General features: G+C 34.2%; 2 protein-coding genes across 6 annotated transcripts in view; one reads left to right on the top strand and one right to left on the bottom strand.

The window, feature by feature from the left end:
- LOC123704698 (zinc finger protein 658B-like) overlaps nucleotides 1–18430 on the top strand; it is a 30134-nt gene extending 11704 nt beyond the window's left edge. For both annotated transcript variants that reach the window (XM_045653131.1, XM_045653130.1), the window contains 7 exons: nucleotides 5424–5562; nucleotides 7406–7506; nucleotides 8057–8201; nucleotides 8998–9129; nucleotides 10299–10499; nucleotides 11977–12117; nucleotides 17165–18430. In XM_045653131.1, coding sequence (XP_045509087.1) covers nucleotides 5424–5562; nucleotides 7406–7506; nucleotides 8057–8201; nucleotides 8998–9129; nucleotides 10299–10499; nucleotides 11977–12117; nucleotides 17165–17296 — 991 coding nt within the window. In that variant the 3' untranslated portion in view covers nucleotides 17297–18430. The remainder of the gene's footprint in view (nucleotides 1–5423; nucleotides 5563–7405; nucleotides 7507–8056; nucleotides 8202–8997; nucleotides 9130–10298; nucleotides 10500–11976; nucleotides 12118–17164) is intronic.
- A 2747-nt stretch (nucleotides 18431–21177) lies between these two features.
- Nucleotides 21178–22386, bottom strand: part of LOC123704699 (tubulin beta chain-like) — a 33362-nt gene continuing 32153 nt past the window's right edge. For all 4 annotated transcript variants that reach the window (XM_045653133.1, XM_045653134.1, XM_045653135.1 and 1 more), the window contains one exon: nucleotides 21178–21365. In XM_045653133.1, the coding sequence (XP_045509089.1) occupies nucleotides 21276–21365 (90 nt within the window). In that variant the 3' untranslated portion in view covers nucleotides 21178–21275. The remainder of the gene's footprint in view (nucleotides 21366–22386) is intronic.

The raw sequence follows: 22386 nt of genomic DNA, 5'->3' as shown, positions 1-22386 counted from the left end.
AACAAATATAACTTTTATTTTTATAACCATCGTTCATACCTAATATAAACCGTAGCAGGTGGCGTTTTGAAGTTCTGTCTACTCATACAGAAAAATGGAAAACTTGTTTTTTTTGTAAACAATTTATTACTCATTATTGTTGTTTGGCTGTGTGTTTGGCAACTCGAAGCGTGGTCGTCCGTCGTAGGTACTTTTGTTCGGCGTCGCGTCGTCGCTCGTCCGCGTCGGCTTGATATAAAACATTCTTGATTTCATTGACACGCGCTATGATTTGCGCGCGGAATTTCTTGTGTTGTGAATTTATTTTTGTATGCTATGCATTTTAATTGAATCAAATTGCAATATTTCTCTAGTATGCATTTGAGACTATATTGTAATAATTGATCGTGGGTAGGTATAGTAATTAATTATTCTAATAACGCAATTATATTTTCGGTGGGATTCAAAACAAAAAATTGGCCCGTGATTTTTATGAAATTTCACCACATTGCAAATTAATTATTATACAATTACAATTACAATTATTATAAATCGGTAAACTATCAAAGTAATCACAAACTTGCAAAATATGCTTTTCCGAATTTTCAGACAGACACACAATTTTATTAGTTTGTTTTAGCAAAGTAGGTACCTATACCTATACGCTTACGTCGCGCGTCGCGTCGCGTCGTCGAAAACGGTGCGCCCAGAAACAAACATACCTACCTAATTCAGTTACAATCCTTTTTTTGTTCCGTAATATATTGTATTCTAATACGATTTTTTTTATTCGTAGGCCAGTTCTACTAGGTATAAAAAGATAAAATTGAAATATAATTATTGTAGCGACAGCCATATGTTACTATGTTTTCGTAAATATGTTTTTCACCTTCCTGGTTATTTTCACATAATCTTATATATATATATAAATGAATCGCAAAATGTGTTGGTAAGCGCATAACTCGAGAACGGCTGAACCGATTTCGATAATTCTTTTTTTATTATATTCCTTGAAGTACGAGGATGGTTCTTACTTCTTATGGAGAGAAAACGTAAACATGTACCACGGGCGAAGCCGGGGCGGACCGCTAGTAAATAATAAAATAATAAATAGTGTATTAGATTTGTTATTGTATCTTGTATACCTACGAATAATTATTCTTACGTCTTGTTGGGAAATGTTCAAATACCTACCTATTGAAATAATTTGCTGTTACAAATCATTAGTGTTATTAGGTAGTTTTGAGTGAATAGGCATGGATCAGAAATTCAGAATATAATATGCTACTAACTACTCAAATACATACACGCCAAACTTGTTTTACATTCACGCCATCTAGAGTTCAATCTTTATCATTTTTGTATACGTCTGTGTGTGTAAACGACCCTGTATGCAATGACAGATGTTAAAACGCATGGTTTTACCGAATTGGGTGGATTTTAAGGCAATGATATGACATATTTAAATAAAATATAATATTCAGTAATCGCCATGACTATTCCTACGACCTTAATCTTTTCCAATTACGCAAAAACTCAAATAAACTAGAAATGTAGAATTCAGCGCCATCTAGCGGGACATTGGCTGGGAACAGATCGTAGCAATCACCTTAAGATTTATGTATCAATATCTAAATATATTATATTACTGACTATTATTTATGTATATTAAATTTTATGTGTACCAATTTAAATTTAATTTAATATACAAAGTATTATGTATATTTATATATTATTCATCTACTTATTTATTTATTTATTTATTTATTTATTTATTTAAGTTACACCACATCATACATTATATAAAGTTTTATAAGAATATATATTGAACATATTATTATCTAAAATATATGACAATAACGGTGTACATAAATTCAGCTATGACATAACTTATACAATAACATACTCTAAAACAAGGTTTAAAAAAGAAAAAGTCACATGAAACATGGTGCGTTGTTTTAAAATGTTGAAACAGGTTAATAATAATAGTAAGACAAAAAAAAAAAATATATATATATAAAATAAGACACTATTTCTTAATACTGTGGGTACGTAAATAATTGAAAACAATTCTTTTAAATTGGGATAGCCGGCTACCGAATACATCAAGACCCGTGATGGTACTGTTAAGTTTGTTGTATTCCTTAAGAATTCGAATGAGAGGAGCCTGTGCACCCAAATTAGTTTTGACAAGAGGAATATGGAAGATTCTGTTTATTCGTGTCCTTGGAAATGAATGAGGCACTTGAATACTAATAAGTTTCAAAATATCTTTGCATTGAATATGTCCATTTAATAGCTTATGCAGAAACAAGACATCAGTAAAACATCTTCGATTATGTAAAGATATCATGTTGAATTTGTTAAGACGCTGTTTGTATGGCTGTCTATGAGAGAAACCACTACTTATAAACGCTAGGTGCCTTGTAAAGGTTCTTTGAATACTCTCAATGCGTTGTGAGTGAACTGTATAAAATGGATTCCATATAAGGCTACCATATTCGAGATGACTGCGCACTAGGGCGTTATACAAAATTGTTTTAGTTTTTACACCAAAGCAACCCGTGTTTCGCTTGAGAAATCCTAACATCTGGGCAGCTTTAGTGACTGATTTGTTAATTTGAGAAATAAATGTTAACTTTTTATCGATGGTCAAACCGAGATCGCGAATTTCGCTAACTTCTTTTAATGGTGCGCCGTCAAGCTCGTACATGGCAGCAAGTGGTTTTTTCTTCCTGGTATACCTTATATGGAAACACTTAGATGCATTGAGAGTCATACCATTTACAAGACACCACTCTTTAATTTTATTGAGATCGTTTTGAACAAGAATGGTGTCAGAAGGTGAGTTTACAGTTTTGTAGATTTTTAAATCATCAGCAAACATGGACACATTACAGTTTTTTATATGGTTATTTATATCGTTCACGAATATGAGAAAAAGCAGGGGTCCTAGGTGAGAGCCCTGAGGTACACCGGTTTGCGCAACGTAAGATGGAGAGGAAGAGTTACCGACAGCTACCGACTGTGGCCGATTATGAAGATACGATTCTAGCCATTTCAGTAAGGGTTCTCCAATCCCGTAATTCACGAGTTTCTGAAGAAGTAGAGTGTGGTTGACTTTATCAAAGGCGTTGCTAAAGTCGGTATATATTGCATCGACCTCACGTCCCTGGTCCAATTCCAGACAAATCTCAGTTACAAAAGGAATTAGATTAGTTTGAGTTGAGTGACCCCTCCGGAAGCCATGCTGACTATCTGAAATAAAATTGTCAATATTTTTGGAGATCATGGGATATATAATGGATTCGAAGAGCTTTGAAAAACAAGATAAGATACATATCGGGCGGTAGTTCTTTACATCCATGATATCCCCTTTTTTATAAACGGGTATTACACGAGACTTTTTCCATTCTTCGGGGAAAACTCCATCTTTGAGCGATTTATTAAAAATAATAGTTAGAGGTAATGTTATTCCAGATCTACATCGCTTTATAAAAAGTGGAGGAATGGAGTCAGGCCCAGCTCCCTTATTTATGTCCAGCTTCTGTATTTTTTTCGATATATCAAGCTCAGATAATTTTATAGATGTCACAAATTGATCACTACCTTCTTGAAGCGATATTTTATTCATATCAAGGGATTGTTGGCATGAGTAAATAGAAGAGAAGTGTCTCGAGAATAGATTAGCGATTTCAGGTTCAGAATGCACCGCGTAGTCATCCAATTTCATACAAGAAGGAAGCTGCGAATGGCCACCTCTTTTGTGTTTAATAAAACTCCAAAAACGTTTAGGGTTTTCATTAATATTTGATTCAATGTTCTTTTTGTAATTAGTGTAACAATCATCGTACTGTTTGTGACATCGCTTCCTAATAAGTTTGTACTCTATCTCATCACGTGGATTTCTATATATACGATATCGTCTGTGAATCTTATCCTTTTCGCGAAGTGATTTTATGAGAATTGAACTAAACCATATCGGGTATTTTGATTTAGTGTAGGACGTTTTAGGTACAAATCTGCTTATTATAATGTTCAGGATATCATAAAACTCAGATACCATACTATTAACATTTTCAAAGACACAAAGCTTTTGGGCCCAATCAATACTCCGAAGCTCTTTCAATATGGCAGTGTAGTCGGCTTTGTAAAAATTCAATTTGGGGGCACCTCTCGTTCGTAAAAAGGACAAATTAGGAAACTGAATATTTAATAATAAACTAGGATGGTTAGGGTAACTTTTGCTTAATGATTCGGGAGCAGCCATTACATTGATATGAGATAAATTGCTTAAAATTATATCCAAGAAACGGTTATCGCTATTACTGACACAGTTATATTGTTTTAAGTTATTAATAGACATGAAATCAATCAAGGCATGACCTAAATTATTATTGTAATTAAAGGGTGTCATAAAGGTGTCGTTACTGAGCAACCTCCAATCAATAAATCCTAGATTAAAATCGCCAAGAATTATTAAGTCGTCACTCAGATTTGCCGCTCTATCAATATTGTCTAAGAAACTTTTAAGTGTCTCAGTTTTGACTGGAGGAGGCATATAAACAACACAGATAGAAAGCTTTTTTACTATCTGACCAACATTGAAGTGTATGGTGACCCATAAATCCTCAACATCTGATTCCCAAGACTGAATTCGATACGATGAAAATTCATGAGATACAGCCAACAACACCCCACCGCCATCCAATTTAGTATTACTAGAGCTGGCACGGTCCCTACGATATACGGCGTATCTGCTGTCAAATAGTTCGCTATTTGATATACCAGAGTTCAACCAAGTTTCAGTAAGAGCGACCACCTTATAGTCAGACGTAGACAAGTTCTTTTGGAAATTAACAGTTTTAGTTCGTAGGCCCTGCACATTTTGGTAATACAAGTCGATCATAATAACTCAAAGTACCCACAGATTTTTGGAAAAAAGAATAAAACCTTAATATAAAATTAAAAACTAAGTATGTAGCTTAGATTAGCTTATTTAAAGTGTCTTTATTTCTGATAAGCAAGGCTTGGCAGTTTTCATTTTTTCTTACGAAAATGCGCCCATTACGAATCCAGACAAACTTATAATGAGCTTCTTTTACTTTGGCACGGGCAGCTGCGTATAGGGTATTATTTTCTGGAGTCAGATGTTCAGCAACAAATATTGGTTTTTTTGTTCCCCCTATACTTATAATATATATAAAGTATATATCGATTCAATTATATTTAATAGATTGCACATTGTTGGATACCTTAATCCGAACGGAAATACATCCACTGTCAATAAGACATCCTAAGGCGGCCAATGAAAATCAGTGATGACACTGAGTGGTTGGCCTAATTATGGTATACGTATAAGCTCCTTTTTTTTAACTAAATTGTATCTCTTTTTTTATTCATATGTCCATAATAAATTTATTTTCATTTTCATTTCATTACAGCAAATTCACAACATACATGGGCCACATACGTATAAAGCACCCATCGGATTTTGTGTGTGCTCTCTGCGGGTATTCCTTCGTTAGTGAAAAAGGTATAGAATTGCATAAGAAGTTGAAACATCGCTTGGAAGATGGTAAGGTGAGAATTACATACTTATTTATTTATTTAAATTATGTATTGTACTAAAGTAACCTTGGCTTCCATATCGTATCACATCTTGTACTGTTTTGACTTTTCTGAGATTTATTGTATATGTATATATGACACATTATATGCCTTTTAATATATTATATTATTCTTATTTATATGTTTCTGCCGTAATATAAATTATATGTATTTATTTATTTATTATTGATATTTATATACTTCCTTATCTATATATTTATTTTAAGTACCTAGACTTAATTCTTTTTTAATATTAAGGCCAACCGCAATCGCCGGTACAGCCTGAAAATCTGCGCTGCTTTTGTGCAGCATTTTGCTGAGGCTGTATCCGTTTGCCTAATTGTAAGATAAATTCTATAATGTGTTTGGCTGTGTTTTTTTTTGGCAATAAATTTCTTTTCTTTCTTTCTTCTTTCTTAAAGTCCGGTCGCGGAGCAGGAAGAATTTCGTACCTCTTTACCTACTGACAGTGGTCACAAACATTTTTGAATGAAGTGCAGTTTACATGAAATGTTTGCAGGAGAAAATGTTTTTTACTAACTTATTAAATAAATGTCCTTTATTCATTTACAATACTTATTAGTTACATTTTAAGTTTTTCAATAACCACAATATATTGTACGATACATTTTGTCGTGACTCAAGGTCAATAAAAAAACCACATGCAATCAAGAACAAACCTTACGCTCTCAGGTTAAAGGTTAACAATCCCTGAGGACGGCGGTCATTGCATCTGTGCGAGCAAGACACATTATTATTTACTCGGGAGTGACAGTGACAGGTAATAAACAGGTTAATGTACGAAATTCTTCTTAGTTCGCGTCCGGACTTTATCAACAAGTGATAACTGCGTTAAAAACAACCGACTTCAAACTTGCACTTGCAAAATTTACAAATACCTACAGACAAAAATGCTCATAAAATAAAAACTACTGGGCCTATCCGAATAAAATTTTTATGGGACCAATTCGACACCATCCCGCATCGAACAAAAAAAGAATCACGTAAATCGGTTCAGAAACCTCGGAGTAATCGGTGTACATACATAAAAAAAAAAAAAAATATACTGGCCGAATTGATAACCTCCTCCTTTTTTTTGGAGTCGGTTAAAAAATGTTAAAATATACCTACATTCAAAATAAACATCACTACATAGTATAAAACAAAGCCGCTTTCTCTGTCCCTTTGTATGCTTAAATCTTTAAAACTACGTAACGGATTTTGATGCGGTTTTTTTAATAGATAGAGTGATTCAAGAGGAAGGTTTTAGTATATATTATATTTTAGACAAAGCGGGTGAAGCCGCGGTGGGAAGGCTAGTATTATTTAAAAAAGACTCAATTTGTATTGCTGAAGAGTTTGTTTGTTTGTTTGAATGTGCTAATCTCAGGAACTACTGGTCCTATTTGTAAAATTATTTCGGTGTTAGATAGCCCATTTATCGAGGAAGGCTATTGGCTATATATCATCACGCTACGACCAACAGGAGCTGAGCAATGCAGGTAAAACCGCGGGGCGCAGCTAGTATTATATACGTTTTTAGTTATTACAAAATCAATGATTTCCTCTTTTTAAATAAGTGTACATTATGATTTTTAAGCTATTGCATAGCTTGTATCGCGGGCCTTGAGCGCGGGGACCGAATCGAGAAATTCCGTAACGAAAAACCTCACGCTCCCCACGGGGACGGGCGGAGGTGTGGCTTGAAGGCATAGCATGCAATAGCGCAACCGCCCCAGTCCCCGAGTGACACACGCCGTTTTTTTATTATTATTTGTATTTTCGTTTTTCTTTATAATTCCTTCAAAATTTACAGATACCAGACGACGGTCCCCATTGTGAATTATGTAATGTTCGTTTCTTGGATCAAGTAGCTTATAAAAAGCATTTGAGCATGTCAGCGAGGCATAAGAATGAGTGAGTATAAAAAAATGTGTGCGTGTACTAGTGTACACGCGTAAGAAGTGAAACTTCTTTATGACCTTATTTTTCAAAAAATAATTTACTATATGCAACTTTACTGAAATACGTCGAATCACGCGTGGTAGGGATAAGAAAAAGATGGCGCGTAACGAAAAAATGTTACACTAAATTTTTTTCCAACCCCGATAAAGAAGTTTCACTTCAAAAATAATGTAGAAATAAATATAAATAGTATAGAAAATAAATGAAAATGGCTATAATTTGATAGTTGCTTCGCGTTGGTTTTTCTTGTTTGTCTTTACTAAAATTATAAAGAGGAAAGGTATGTATGTATGGTTTTCACGCATAAACTACTGGACCGATTTTGATGAAATTTGGCACAGACAATCTTTAGACTCTGAGAAAGAACATAGGCTACCTTTTATTGCGAAATATGTACCACGGGCGAAGCCGGGGCGGACCGCTAGTATAGTATAATTTATTTTCCATAAACACTCTTCTAGCAAGCAGTATCTAAAACCATTCTCAAATCGTTCATTCACAGCAATTCGAAAGACGACAGACGCAGGAAGGGCAGAAGAACGAATAATATAAAAGACAAGAAAGACGCCGGTAGCGATGGTGATGAAAAGAAGAAATCCTATCCGAGCCAGCTTAGGAAGACTGAGGGTCCTATACCGTGCGAACAGGTACTTATAAAATATATTTTTTTAAACATTTTCTGTCAAATTTTGCTTCCTTTAGTTTTTAAGTATAAATGAGGGATAATAATTTTATCTATACGTCAATACCATAGAAATCTAAATAACAAGACACTAGTAGTATAATATATTGATTACTAGCGGTCCGTCCCGGCTTCGCCCGTGTTAAATATTTCGCAATAAAAGGTAGCCTATGTCCTTTCTCGGGTATCAAAATATCTCCATACCAAATTTCATGCAAATTGGTTCAGCAGTTTAGGCGTGATTGAGTAACAGACAGACAGACAGAGTTACTTTCGCATTTATAATATTAAGTAGGGGTTTCTGTAGTCCTTTTTATATTGACACAGATGTTCATTCATGTTATCACTCATTGACACCAGTTACTCAGTAATTATTTCCTTCACGCATTCATTCAGCCTTATAAATAACTAGCTTTCCGTCCTCGGCTTCGCCCGCTTTGTCTAAAACCTAATAAATTATATAATAAAACCTTCCTCTTGAATCACTCTATCTGTTAAAAAAAAGTTTTTTTATTATTATCTTGATACTGCAATTAATTAAAAAAAAGTTTTTTTTTAATTCATTAAAAATGTCCTGTCCAGGATTTCCCTTTTTAATACATTTTTTAATAGACCAAATTTATTATAAAATTGGTTTCATTCTATTATCACGCCGGTGAAGGTCGACTTATGTTCGGATCTTCTACTAAAAGGGACATAGGGACAGAGAAAGCGACTTTGTTTTATACTATGTAGTGATGTATTTATATATTTATTTCTAGTGTGGGCTCCAACTTGAAGACTCAAGAGCGTACCACAGTCACTTCAGACGAATGCACCCGGACAAGAATCGAACCAACTACCCGTCCATGAAGTCGCCTTGTATGTGCGAAGTGTGCGGGCGGATGTTTCAGGTATATTGTTATTGTATACTCAAATAGAAACTAATATAATAAAAATAAGCTGAAGAGTTTGTTTGTTTGAACGCGCTAATGTCACTAACGAACTACTGGTCCGATTTGAAAAATTCTTTCGGCGTTAGATAGCCAATTTATCGAGGAAGAGTATAGGCTATACATAATCACGCTAAGATCAACAGGAGCGAAGCAATGCGCATATGCATAATGCATCTGCCCCTTACCCCACTTGGGGACACGGGATTTCACTATATAACGTTAATAACATTACTTTTGAAACTAAATTATTGGATTCACATTTTTTAACCGACTTCAAAAAAAAAGGAGGAGGTTATCAATTCGGCCGGTATGTTTTTTTTATTTATGTACTCCGAGGTTTCTGAACCGATTTACGTGATTCTCTTTTTGTTCGACGCGGGATGGTGTCGAATTGGTCCCATAAAAATTTTATTCGGATAGGCCCAGTAGTTTTTATTTTATGAGCATTTTTGTCTGTATTTGTAAATGTTGCAAGTGCAAGTTTGAAGTCGGTTGTTTTTAACGCAGTTATTGACTTATAAATTTATAAAGAATAGAAAAAATTCGATCACGAGGCGGGACTCGAACCCGCATCCTTCGCGCCATTCCGGGGCGGATGCCTGACCACTCGTGACCCGCCTGAGCAATCGAATTTATTCTATTCTTTCAGTTTTATGTGTCTTAAGGGACACACCGCGCGCCATCTATTGAGATGATTAATAACCATTTCAACCAATATGAAGCACTTTTCAGTGAATACAATATTGTAACGATGGAACACTTATAAAAGCATTTGAATGCCATAAAAACCAAAAAATATAAATTCAACAAAAGGTCGTGTTCCATCGTTACAATATTGTATTCACTGAAAAGTGCTTCATATTGGTTGAGATGGTTGTTAAATCATCTCAATAGATGGCGCGCGGTGTGTCCCTTCAGACACATAAAACTGAAAGAATAGATTAAATTCGATTGCTCAGGCGGGTCACGAGTGGCTGAGTTGGTGAGGCATCCGCCCCGGAATGGCGCGAAGGATGCGGGTTCGAGTCCCGCCTCGTGATCGAATTTTTTCTATTCTTTATAAATTTATATTTATAAATCATTTTAATGCCATAAAACAAAAAATATGACTTGTTTGTTGTTGCCAGAGCCACGCCCTGCTCAAAGACCACCGCTGGGTGCACACCGGCGAGCGGCCGTTCGCGTGCACACTGTGCGGGAAGGCGTTCCGCATGCGACAGCGTCTGGTAGCACATGGCCGTGTGCACAGTGCTGAGAGATCTGCGTATACTTGCGCACTGTGCGGCAAGAGCTTCAGCACGCATAGCAACTGTCAGCGGCACATGTTTGTGAGTATATACACTATACACAGCTATACACGGCTACACTATACACGGCTACAATATACACGGCTACACTATACACGGCTACAATATACACGGCTACACTATACACAGCTATAAACGGCTACACTATACATGGCTACACTATATATTGCATGTGCACAGTTCAGAGAGTTTTGCTTACACTTGTGCACTGTGCGGCAAGAGCTTCAGCACGCATAGCAACTGTCAGCGGCACATGTTTGTGAGTATATATAATACATGGCTACACTATAAACAACTACAAAGCTACACTATACACGGCCTCCTATCTTTCAGCTTAACACACAAAAAATCGAGCATCTAGCGCAATAATTCACGTCACCATAAATAAAAATCTCATCCTACTCAGCGATAGATGAAAAATTGAAAAAAATGTCATAACTCCGAAAATACGAAAAATCGCATAACATACATGGGGGTGATTCGGATAGCCCTCTAAGTCCTCTACCTCCCAGCTTCCGTTCATCACTACTTTTTGGGAGACCCTGTATACTTATATAGATAATTAACACCCAGACACAGAGGAAACGTCTATGTTCATCACACAAATATTTGCCCCGGGTGGGAATCGAACCCACGACCTCTGGCTTGGAAGGCAGGGCCACTACCAACTAAGCCAACCGGGCAGCTTTAATCGAATAGTCACCTCACGCACACAAACAAGCATGTTTACGAGAATCGTACGGGTATTCTTATATCTGTCAATTGTCATAATACCCTTACGATTCTCGTAAACATGCTTGCTTGTGTGCGTGAACAATTTTTATATGAAATGTCCCTACTTGTTGTATCTATACAGGGTTAGTTGTAAAACACCGGCAACCTCGCAGCACAAGATAGCTAAGCATCATAAGCAACAAAATTTGTTGTACAACTTTTGATAATTTGTTAGATTTTATTTTCATACAAAAATAAATATTCATTTAATTTTCCGTTTGAATATTATAAACTCTACGCGCATCTCAAAAATTACGTAAACAAGAAGCGAACGAGAGGGGGAAGGGGGCGTCGCGCCGTCGTTTCGATAATGAATAGAACATAGACTTACAAATGTTAGGAGAGTACAATAAAAGCCTAAAAAATCATTTAAAAATAATTTATTGCGTTATGCCAAAAGTCGTAGAACAAATGAACAAACTTATGATGTTAGCTATCTTGTCCTGCGAGGTTGCTGGTGTTTTACAAGTAACCCTGTATACTAGCTGTGAGATGCGGTTTTTCCCGCATTGCTCAGCTCCTGTTGGCTCAGCTCCTGCGTGATGATATATAGCCCTTCCTCGATAAATGAGCTATCTAACACCGAAAGAACTTTTCAAATCGGACCAGTAGTTCCCGAGATTAGCGCGTTCAAACAAACTCTTCCGCTTTATATTAGTCATAAGTATAATATTAATGATTCCCAAAGATTTTGTTAATAATATACACTATTTCCCCACAACAGATACACACAGGGCTTCGCCCTTACAAATGCGAGATGTGCGGAAAATCCTTCAAACACGCGAGCGAGAAACGAGCGCATATCACTTATGTGCATCTCAAGAAACCGTGGCCGAAACGGAGTAGGGGGAAGAGGAGGGATAAGGTGAGGAATTATCTTAATCTAATATCTATACAAATATTATAAAGAGGAAAGGTTTGATTTTTTGTTTGTTTGTTTGTTTGTATGAATTGAATAGGCTCCGAAACTACTTGGCAGATTTGAAAAATTCTTTCACCATTCGAAAGCTACATTATCCACGAGTAACATAGGCTAGGTTTTATCCCTGAAATCCCACGGGAACGGGAACTATGCGGGTTTTTCTTTGAAAACGCGGGCGAAGCCGCGGGCGGAAAGCTAGTATATTATAAAGGCGAAAGTTTGTATGGATGTATGGATGTTTGTTACTCTTTCACGTAAAAACTACTGAACCGATTACAATGAAATTTAGCACACATATGGAGGGTAACTTGGATTAACACATAGGATAGTTTTTATCCCGGAAATCCCACGGGAAAGGGAACTATGCGGGTTTTCCTTTGCAAACGCGGGCGAAGCCGCGGGCGGAAATCTAGTACATATATATAAATCTCGTGTCACAATGTTTGTCCTCAATGGACTTCTAAACCACTCGACCGATTATAATAAAATTCGCACACCATGTGCAATTCGATCCAACTTGAGAGATAGGATAGTTTAAATCTCAAATCGTTTTACTAAATAGTAGTCTAATTGAATAAATGAATTAATAAATTGAATAGTCATCGTTCGTTAGTGAATCAGAATAGACGTGTATTACTTTTTACTATAAAGTGCTTTGCGATTTTAATAATTATTTACATGATAATAAGAATTCAAGTTGCATAATTAGTGTTTGGTATTTATATCATTTCAATTTACGTTCGAAACACAGCGAGCGTTTCAAGCGGGAGCAAGACAATTGCAATTTTTTGTCCTGCACGCACCGTAGAACGACTCATATTCGTGCACAAATTATCCATTGCGGAGTAAATATGAGTGTACGCCGATCGCCAACACGTTTAACCAGCAGTGGTGCAGTGGGTACTGCCGGTGGATCGCATCCCGATCTATCGAAGCTAAGTTCGTTTTCAACGAGTTCTACGCCAACTGATACTCAAATCACTTACAGAAAACGGAAACAACCGCTAGAACAAGATTGCAGATGTAGTGATGATATGAAGGATATTCGCTCGGAGTTGAGCCGTATTAGTACATTACTTGAAAAATATGTTTGCTCAAACGAACAAATAATAAACAAAATTCATGAAAACATTTCTGAGGTAAAAACACAAATTACCGAAATTAAATCGTCCAACGAACAATCCTTGAATTTAATTCGCCAAAATACGAATCAAATCAATGAAATTAAGTCATCAGCATGTATGATAATTACTGAACAAAACATATTGAAGAGTACTATTTCTCAATTAGAATCCCAGATCAACCAGGGTGAGAGTAAAATAAAATCACTGGAGTTAAATCTTCAATCAATAAATCAGTCATCCAATCCATCGGGTTTTACGTCTAAAAATCAACTACATATAAATGAACACTTAATCAAGGAACTACGAGACAGAAAAAGCCGCGAAAAAAATGTAATTTTTGCTGGTTTCCCAGAATCGACATCTTATAACTCAGAGGAGAGGATATCTAAAGACAACTACGAAATTTTAAAAATTACCTCGCTAATAAGTTCAGACCTACCGAAGCCAGTAAAGATATATAGAATTGGCAAGTATTCACCGGGGAAAAATCGTAGAATAAAGGTTTGCTATGACACAATTGAATCTGCTAAAATAATCCTACGTAACAAAAATAAACTACCCAACAATATTAAAGCTTTTAGTGATCAAACGCCAGCTCAGGAAAAATATCTTAAAAGTTTACAGGATGAACTAAACCGTCGCATTGGTGAAGGAGAAACAGATCTCACAATAAAATACGTTAACGGAATGCCTACTATAAAGAAAATTGTGTCAAAAAACTAGAAATAAATTTAAAGACAAACAACCAAAATATCAACTCCTATGAAATACTAGACAGCTATGAAAATTTGCAACTCTCCCGATCCAGGCTTAGATTTATATACTTCAATGCGCGAAGCATAAGAAAAAAAGGTAAACTAGATGAAGTAAAATGTATCCTGAGCTCATTAATAAAACCTATCCACGTAATTCTAATTACTGAAACTTGGATAAATTCTGATGCGCAAGCTTCAGAATTAAATATTGATAATTACACACATTATTTTAACTACCGGACTGACGCAAGAGGAGGTGGAGTCTCAGCATACATCCACAACGATTTAAAACACAATCTTATTGAATCACGATACGAGGAAGGGAACAATTACTTATGGATAAGTTTAGAACGATGTAAAATTGATGTAGGCGTTATCTATAAACCGGGCTATACTAACTGTCAAAAATTCCTTGAAATGTATGAATCGCAATTACAACAAAGGCACAGAGCTATTATTTTTGGAGATTTTAATATCGACTTGTTAACAAAAGATAAAAATACCAAACTATACAAATATACTCTTAAGTGTAATGGACATATATTACTCAATAAACTAACTAAAAAATACAGCACAAGAGACTCTTCAAAAAAATCTATCATTGACCATGTAAGTTCGAACCTTCAAAATGATAATTTTCATTTCGCAATAATAAACTCATGTATTTCCGACCATAAGCACATATACGTAGAATTAAAAAAATATTTACCCCCAAAAAGTGTTAAAACTCAATATAAAGCAATTAATTACGAAAGATTATCATCCCTGTCTGACTCCATAGTTGATACTGAAATAAACAAAGATTATACAATATTAGAAAATAAAATTAAATCTATTATAGATAAAAGTAAGATTACTAAAACTAAATTTCTAAATCTGCCCCGAAAAGACTGGATAAACAAAGCAATTTTAACAGAAATTAACGAAAGAAATTTATTATGGTCTCAACTAAAAAACAACCCTAAAAATAAAAACCTTCAAATAAAATTTAACACTCAAAAAATAAAGGTAAAAAAATTTATTCAAGACACAAAAGATTCTTACTATTACCAAGAATTTACAAGGAATATAAATAAACCCAAGAAATTATGGACTTTAGTAAATAAATTAGCTAATAACAAAACTGTAAAATGTACTTTACCTACTAAATTACTTATAAATTCTGAATATATTACCGAGCCAAATGAAATATGCCAGATATTTAATCAATATTTTTCTATGTACAATAGGATCTCGTCTAGCAAATTTAATACCCCTACAATATCAAACCAACTCTTCCTCAACCTTACCTAAATCACCATCAAAAAAGTACGAATTATCCACTTTTGATCCGTGTACACCTAATGAAATTTTAAAAATTATAAATAACCTTAATTCAAACTGTAGTACAGGTCTTGATGGTATTACCACAAAAGCAATTAAATGCATTAAAGAAAAATTGAATCATACCTTAAGCGATTGTTTCAACCAAGCTATAAGTCAAGGACGTTTTCCGGATTCGTTAAAAATAGCGAAGGTAACTCCTATCTATAAGAGTGGTTCAAAATTTGAACCTGGTAACTATAGGCCAATTTCGGTGTTGCCAGTGTTGTCAAAAATATTAGAGAAAATTTTACACACGAGATTAGAAAAATATTTAGACTCATTTAATTTTATTTCAGTGCGTCAATACGGTTTTAAGCCAAAATGTAACACTCTGTCAGCGACTATAGACCTGACTACTAAAATAAAACAGAACATTGACGCAAAAAATTTAGTTTTGGGAGTATTTATTGACCTACAAAAGGCCTTCGATACCGTTTCTCACGAACTTTTAATAAAGAAATTAGCATCCATTAACATTACTGGTAAAGCACTAGACATGCTGAAATCATATTTAAAAAATCGATCACAAATCGTTAAAATAGATAACTACAATAGCATTCCCTTACCAATTACGTGTGGCATACCACAAGGTTCGATTTTAGGCCCATTGCTTTTTTTTTTTTTTAATTTATATTAATAATTTACAAGATTTAAAACTAAATGGTCATCTAACACTTTATGCGGATGACACCTGTCTGTTTTATTTTGGTCCCTCTATACATGACATGATAAAGCAAGCACAAAACGATTTAAATAAATTAAATAAATGGTTTCAATACAATCTACTAACAATAAATATATCTAAAACGTGTTATATTAAATTCAAAGCTCAGAACAAAATTATTCCACCACACGCTCCACTTAAAATTAACGGTGTTGTATTAGAACATAAAACCCACGAGAAATACCTAGGTTTGCGAATCGACAGCTCTCTAAAATGGAATTATCACATCGACCACCTAAAAAATAAATTATCAGCACTTCTTAGATCTCTGCGTAATATCACTTCTTGCATTCCTCATAAATTACGCCACACCATCTACAACACGTTAGTCAAACCTCACCTAATGTATTTAATAGAAGTATGGGGTAGCGCTTACAAAAATAAATTAGCGCCACTACAAATTTTACAAAATAAAATTATTAAAACCATTTTTAAATATCCTTTTTTAACTTCTACAAATAAAATCTACGACGATACTAAAATAATGAATTTAAAACAATTATACTTTTATAATACGTGTATGTTCATCCACAAAGCGCTACATAAAAACATAAATACAAATATAATATTCTCAACATCAAATCGCCACTATCCTAATAGACGAGCTAGCTATCTTGCCCTCCCGAAGATCCGAACGAATTATGGAAGGCGAACGGCAACATACGAGGGAGCACGTTTCTATAACGGATTGCCAAGCAAATTAAAAAGTGTAAACTCATTCATTGTATTCAAAAAACAATTAGCGAAACACATCCTGGAAGACCACACGCTCAAACTTTGAATGCAATGAATGAGTACCCTAAACTTATGTTTATAGTATGTAACTTACTCTAAATTTTTAACTAACGAATGATATTTTTTATAAATACCTATGTTTAAAATTTAAGTTTCTCATGTAAGTGACTTAATGTCTTAATGGGAATAAATGTCTTTAAACCTTAAATGAATGTTTGAGTTTGAGTTTAATAAAATTAATTTTGAGTTTAATCATAAATAAATAAATAAAATTATTCCAATTTCAGGGTCCACTACAGAATCAAGCAATGCCAGGCGAAATGGACACAAGTCAAGCAATATGGGCGCCGTGTGATCCCAAATTATCGGAAATAAACTCTATTATTGACAAACCTATGTATTATAATTTAAAAATGTGATTTAATTTATTTTTATAGCTCAAATATTAAAAAAAGGAAAAAAGCACGTGTGCCGAGCACACGTGTCAGAAGTGGAACTTCTTTGGCAAGATTCTTAGTTTGATCTTACATAATAAATTTAAATATTTTTAAAATATAAAAAATTGATCACTCATTCGATTTGGGCTCGTTGTTAGTAAAATTTCGAGGTCGCGTCATGGCAATATCGTCACGTCATAGAGTAAGGCGACGATTTTGTCAAATCCTGCCAAAGAAGTTTCACTTCTGACACGTGTGCTCAGTGCTTTATTTTTACATTTGACACATAAAGGACATTGATGATCGTATTCTTAGTTGGATTGCATTATATGTATATACTAGCTTACCGCCCGCGGCTTCGCCCGCTTTCTCTAAAACGATTTGATATATAAACTATCCTATCTCTCAAGTTGGATCGAACTGCACATGGTGTGCGAATTTTATTATAATCGGTTAAGTGGTGTAGGAGTCCATTGAGGACAAACATTGTGACACGAGATTTATATATATTAAGATTGTCACGATTAATACTCAGTATAGTCATTTACTTTGGTATAATTATTAACTAGCTGTGCCCCGCGGTTTTACCCGCATTGCTCAGCTCCTGTTTGTCTTAGCGCGATGATATATAGCCTATAGCCTTCCTCGATAAATGGGCTATCTAACACCGAAAGAATTTTTCAAATCGGACTAGTTCCTGAGATTAGCGCGTTCAAACAAACAAACTCTTCAGCTTTATAATATTAGTATAGATATTGCAATTATCCGTCTGCTTAGTCTAATAGAAGTCCCATAGGAATGAAATGTTTCACCGTTGTAAAAAGATGCCTATATCACTCTCCAGACCCAAAAATACATATAAAATCGCTCCCTTGCGACTGAACAGAAAGACAAACAAACGCACATTCACATTTGTATATCTATAAAATATTATAAAGCTGAAGAGTTTGTTCGTTTGAACGCGCTAATATCAGGAACTACTGGTCCGATTCTAAAAATCTTCCGGTGATAGATATAGCGCATTTATAATATTAGTATGGATAGCCTTTATCCATACTAATATTATAAATGCGAAAGTAACTCTGCATGTCTGTCTGTTACTCAATCACGCCGAAACTACTGAACCAATTTGCATGAAATTTGGTATGCTATATATCATCACGTTTAAAGACCAACAGGAGCGGAGCCACGCGGGTGAAACCGCAGGGCGCAACTAGTATTATTGTATAGTATTATAAGGATGCCTCAAGCCTTTTTATAAGAAGTACATGACAGTGTTTCCTATTATACATAAAAGCTAGATATAGATTATTGCTATATTTTCACAAATTTTCACCAAAATCGATACAGCAGTTGTGTATTAATTATTAAGTAGATATGTAAGATGTATGCATAATGTATGAAAGATGCTGGATAAATTATTGTATGAATTTTAGTAAGTTTGTATTGGGAATAAATAATTTTATATGATTTGATTATGTGTTCTTATTTTCCTTAACACCTCTATTATCTAACCAACTTCAAACCAGATAATAGTAAATTAAAAAGTATACAAAACTAACTCGAGTTATTGATTATTGTTAACTAGTTGGACCTACAACTTAACCTAGCGCCCAACATATTATGTGATATTATTTTGAAATGTCTAGACTCTAGAGTCTACACATTTCACTAGCTCTAGACTCTAGAGCTAGCGACTATTTAGTCTCTCCCATCAACTCTATGGGGAGTTGCGTCGCTACGTGCGCGCACTTTCTTACTAGCCCATACAGTTGATGGGAGAGACTCAATAGTCGCTAGCTCTAGACTCTAGAGCTAGCGACTATTTAGCGACGCAACTCCCCATACAGTTGATGGGAGAGACCATCCGTAAACATAGTAGTCTTTGGGAGAGACTAAATAGTAGCGGAGACAAAAGTTGCTCTTGCGCGCTAGCTCTATCTCAAAACGTAGGTATGTACCTACATAGCTCAAAATAGGCATAATCTTGACATGATAGGTATACAATACATAACCGTGTACGTAACTAAAAACATAACCAGGCGCAAGTCATAACCTTGTAACTCAAAACATAACCTATGGAATAGCGCAAAACATCAACTCAAATTTTACACAAAACACAGCCTTATAGGTACTGAACAGAAATCATAACCTTACGTGTAATTCAAAACATAACCTTCCTAATTGACTATTTACTTTATATGTAGGTATTTAACTTAACATAACGGCGCGAAACCTATTAGTTAGTAGGTATTTACCTTAGGTATTTACAAAGAACTAATTGTCAAATACATAAATGTACTTTGTCAGACAAAACTTTTAAAGAAATATAACTTTTTACAAATCGAACTTTTACGGAAAACGATGCTATTTCATTATATACCTGACTTCTGTCTAGTGCACGGCCGAGATTGCCGCGGTTTCTGTTAAGTCTGTTATTAGGCTTGGAAAAAAAAATTATAAAAGCGATGCCTGATCTTTCGCAGAGCTTATAGAAAAAGGAACATTTTCAGAGTTCTGTATATGATGCTTCGGATTTGTTGGGCCAACGTTGCCCATTGTGAAAAGGGCTCATTAAATATGGTTTTTAATGTGTTAATTGCTATAACAGTTTACTGTAACTTTGTATTAATAGGTAGTATGTACCTATATACTTTGCTTAACCGATCGCGATGGCACGAAACAAAATACTTAAGCATAAAAACTACTGTCCAGGTTATAAATAAAAAGAAATAAAACAACACATTAATATAACAAAAGGTTTATTATCAAAATGATTAAAATTAGTTCTACATTTCACTACAATACTTCTTAAATTCAAGCATTGTATCTTATATTGTGTTTTTCAACCATTGAGACGACATATGGAGACGACACCGTCTACATCACTTATGTTCCGCTCAACATACGCCATATGGCGTAACTGGACGCTCATTTTTTATTTGTTTTAAAGTGAAACGCATCAAATATGCCTTCGTGTGTATTACGATATTGCACAGATAATACAAATAATACGGAAAAGTGCAAAGGAATAACTTTCATCAGTAAGTACCTAATTAGATAATAATTTTTAAAACTTAGAGCACAAAAATGGCGCACAGATTTTGTTCGTGGTGTCTCCTCCATACGTAGTAATATTATCTCAATGTTTTCAACAATAAAAATAATGTAAATACCTACTTCAACTAGCATTCATAAAAAAAAACTATTTTTTTAACACTTGGAAATGATTGATCGAATAAATAATTTCTCAAAACTTATCGGAATATCTTAAAAGAAGTAAGTATACATATTTACATGATTTTTATTGTTGAAAAACATAATAATATAAGATGCAAGTGATACAACAAGCATTCATAAAAAACTATTTATGTTTTAACACTTGGAAAAGATTAATCGAATAAATAATTTCTCAAAACTAGCAAAATATCTTTTGATACTCGATTTTAATGTACTTATAAAAAATAGGATTAAAAGCTTAGCTTTTTTTAAATAAAATTATTAATTAATAATTTTTTGGCTTATTTTTTAAGTTAGTTTTAAGCAGTGTGAAAAATGTAACAGTGTGGTAAAAGTGAATTAGGTACTTCTATAATAAAAAATTGTCATTTGAAATATTTACTAAATTCCCGCCAAAAGGAAAAAAAATATAACTTTTTCATTATCGGCTGTCATATATAAAATTTTGAGGGATCGTTGAATGGTCAACAAAAATTAACATTTAAACAAATTAAAATATTAAATTTGTTGTCGTTCATTAAATTATATAAAAAATAAAAATACATAACTACAATAACGTAACGCAAAATAATGTTTTGATTTAAATGTAAAAGTGTACAGATAAAAAAAGAAGTTTAGTCACAATTTTTTTTTATTGGTATATTTATTTTGGTCTATTGTCAATATAAATTATAATTATTTAACGGCAGTGATATTTGGAATGATTTTAAATATTATTTTATTAGTCCATGTCGACCATGGCGCTAGTGTTGTGTGGTTGATCAATTTCTTCATCGTCCAATTCGATTTCTTCATCATCAACTTGGGCCTCCTGTGAAAATAGATATATATCATTTAATTTAAATAATACATAAAATCATTAGCAAGAACATTTTTACTAAAAACATTTACATACAATAATGACAATATACAATAAACAACTACATACATATACATATACAGGGTGTAATCGTTAATTGTGCGCAGGCGATTATTCCGTAACTATTGCAGATATCAAAAAACTTTAAACTATACAGGGTTACTTGTAAAACACCAGCAACCTCGCAGGACAAGATAGCTAACATCATAAGTAACAACATTTGTTCTACAACTTTTGGCATAACGCAATTAATTATTTTTAAATGATTTTTTAAACTTTTATTGTACTCTCCTAATATTTGTCTATGTTCATTTGTGTATGTTCTATTCATTATCGGATGGACGACACGAAGCTCCCTTCCCCCTCTCGTTCGCTTCTTGTGTACGTAATTTTTGGGAGGCGTAGAGTTTATAATTTTCAAACGGAAAATTAAATGAATATTTATTTTTGTATGAAAATAAAATCTAACAAATTATCAAAAGTCGTAGAACAAATGTTGTTGCTTATGATGTTAGCTATCTTGTCCTGCGAGGTTGCCGGTGTTTTACAAGTAACCCTGTATAATTAAACTCATTCGCAATATTTGTCTGAAGCAAAACTTTACGCGTGTATTAGACAGAGTTTTGAAACGATACAATAGATTTTGTATGTCTTTTTCTTACGTACAGTCGAGTCTCGTTAATTCAAACCTGCGATAATTCGAACCTTTCTATAATTCAAAGTTATCACGAGGTCCCTACAAAACCTCTTTATATTTCGAAATAAAACCATACATTTGGTAATTCGAATGAAAATACCATTGCTATGTAACAAAACGACGCGTTAATTCGAACTCATCGGCGTCCAACACTACAATTCAAAGTTGCAGAGAGAAAGAGGCGGAAAAATTGTACGCAGGTAGTCAGATAGGTACATTTTGCGACAAGTTCAAACTTGTTCAATGAGCCGTTTATTTTTGTGATTAGTTTGACTT

The sequence above is a fragment of the Colias croceus genome, chromosome 30 (genome assembly GCF_905220415.1).
Source record: "Colias croceus chromosome 30, ilColCroc2.1".
NCBI classification, from domain to species: Eukaryota; Metazoa; Arthropoda; class Insecta; order Lepidoptera; family Pieridae; genus Colias; species Colias croceus.
This window is presented reverse-complemented; position numbering and strand designations above follow the sequence as displayed.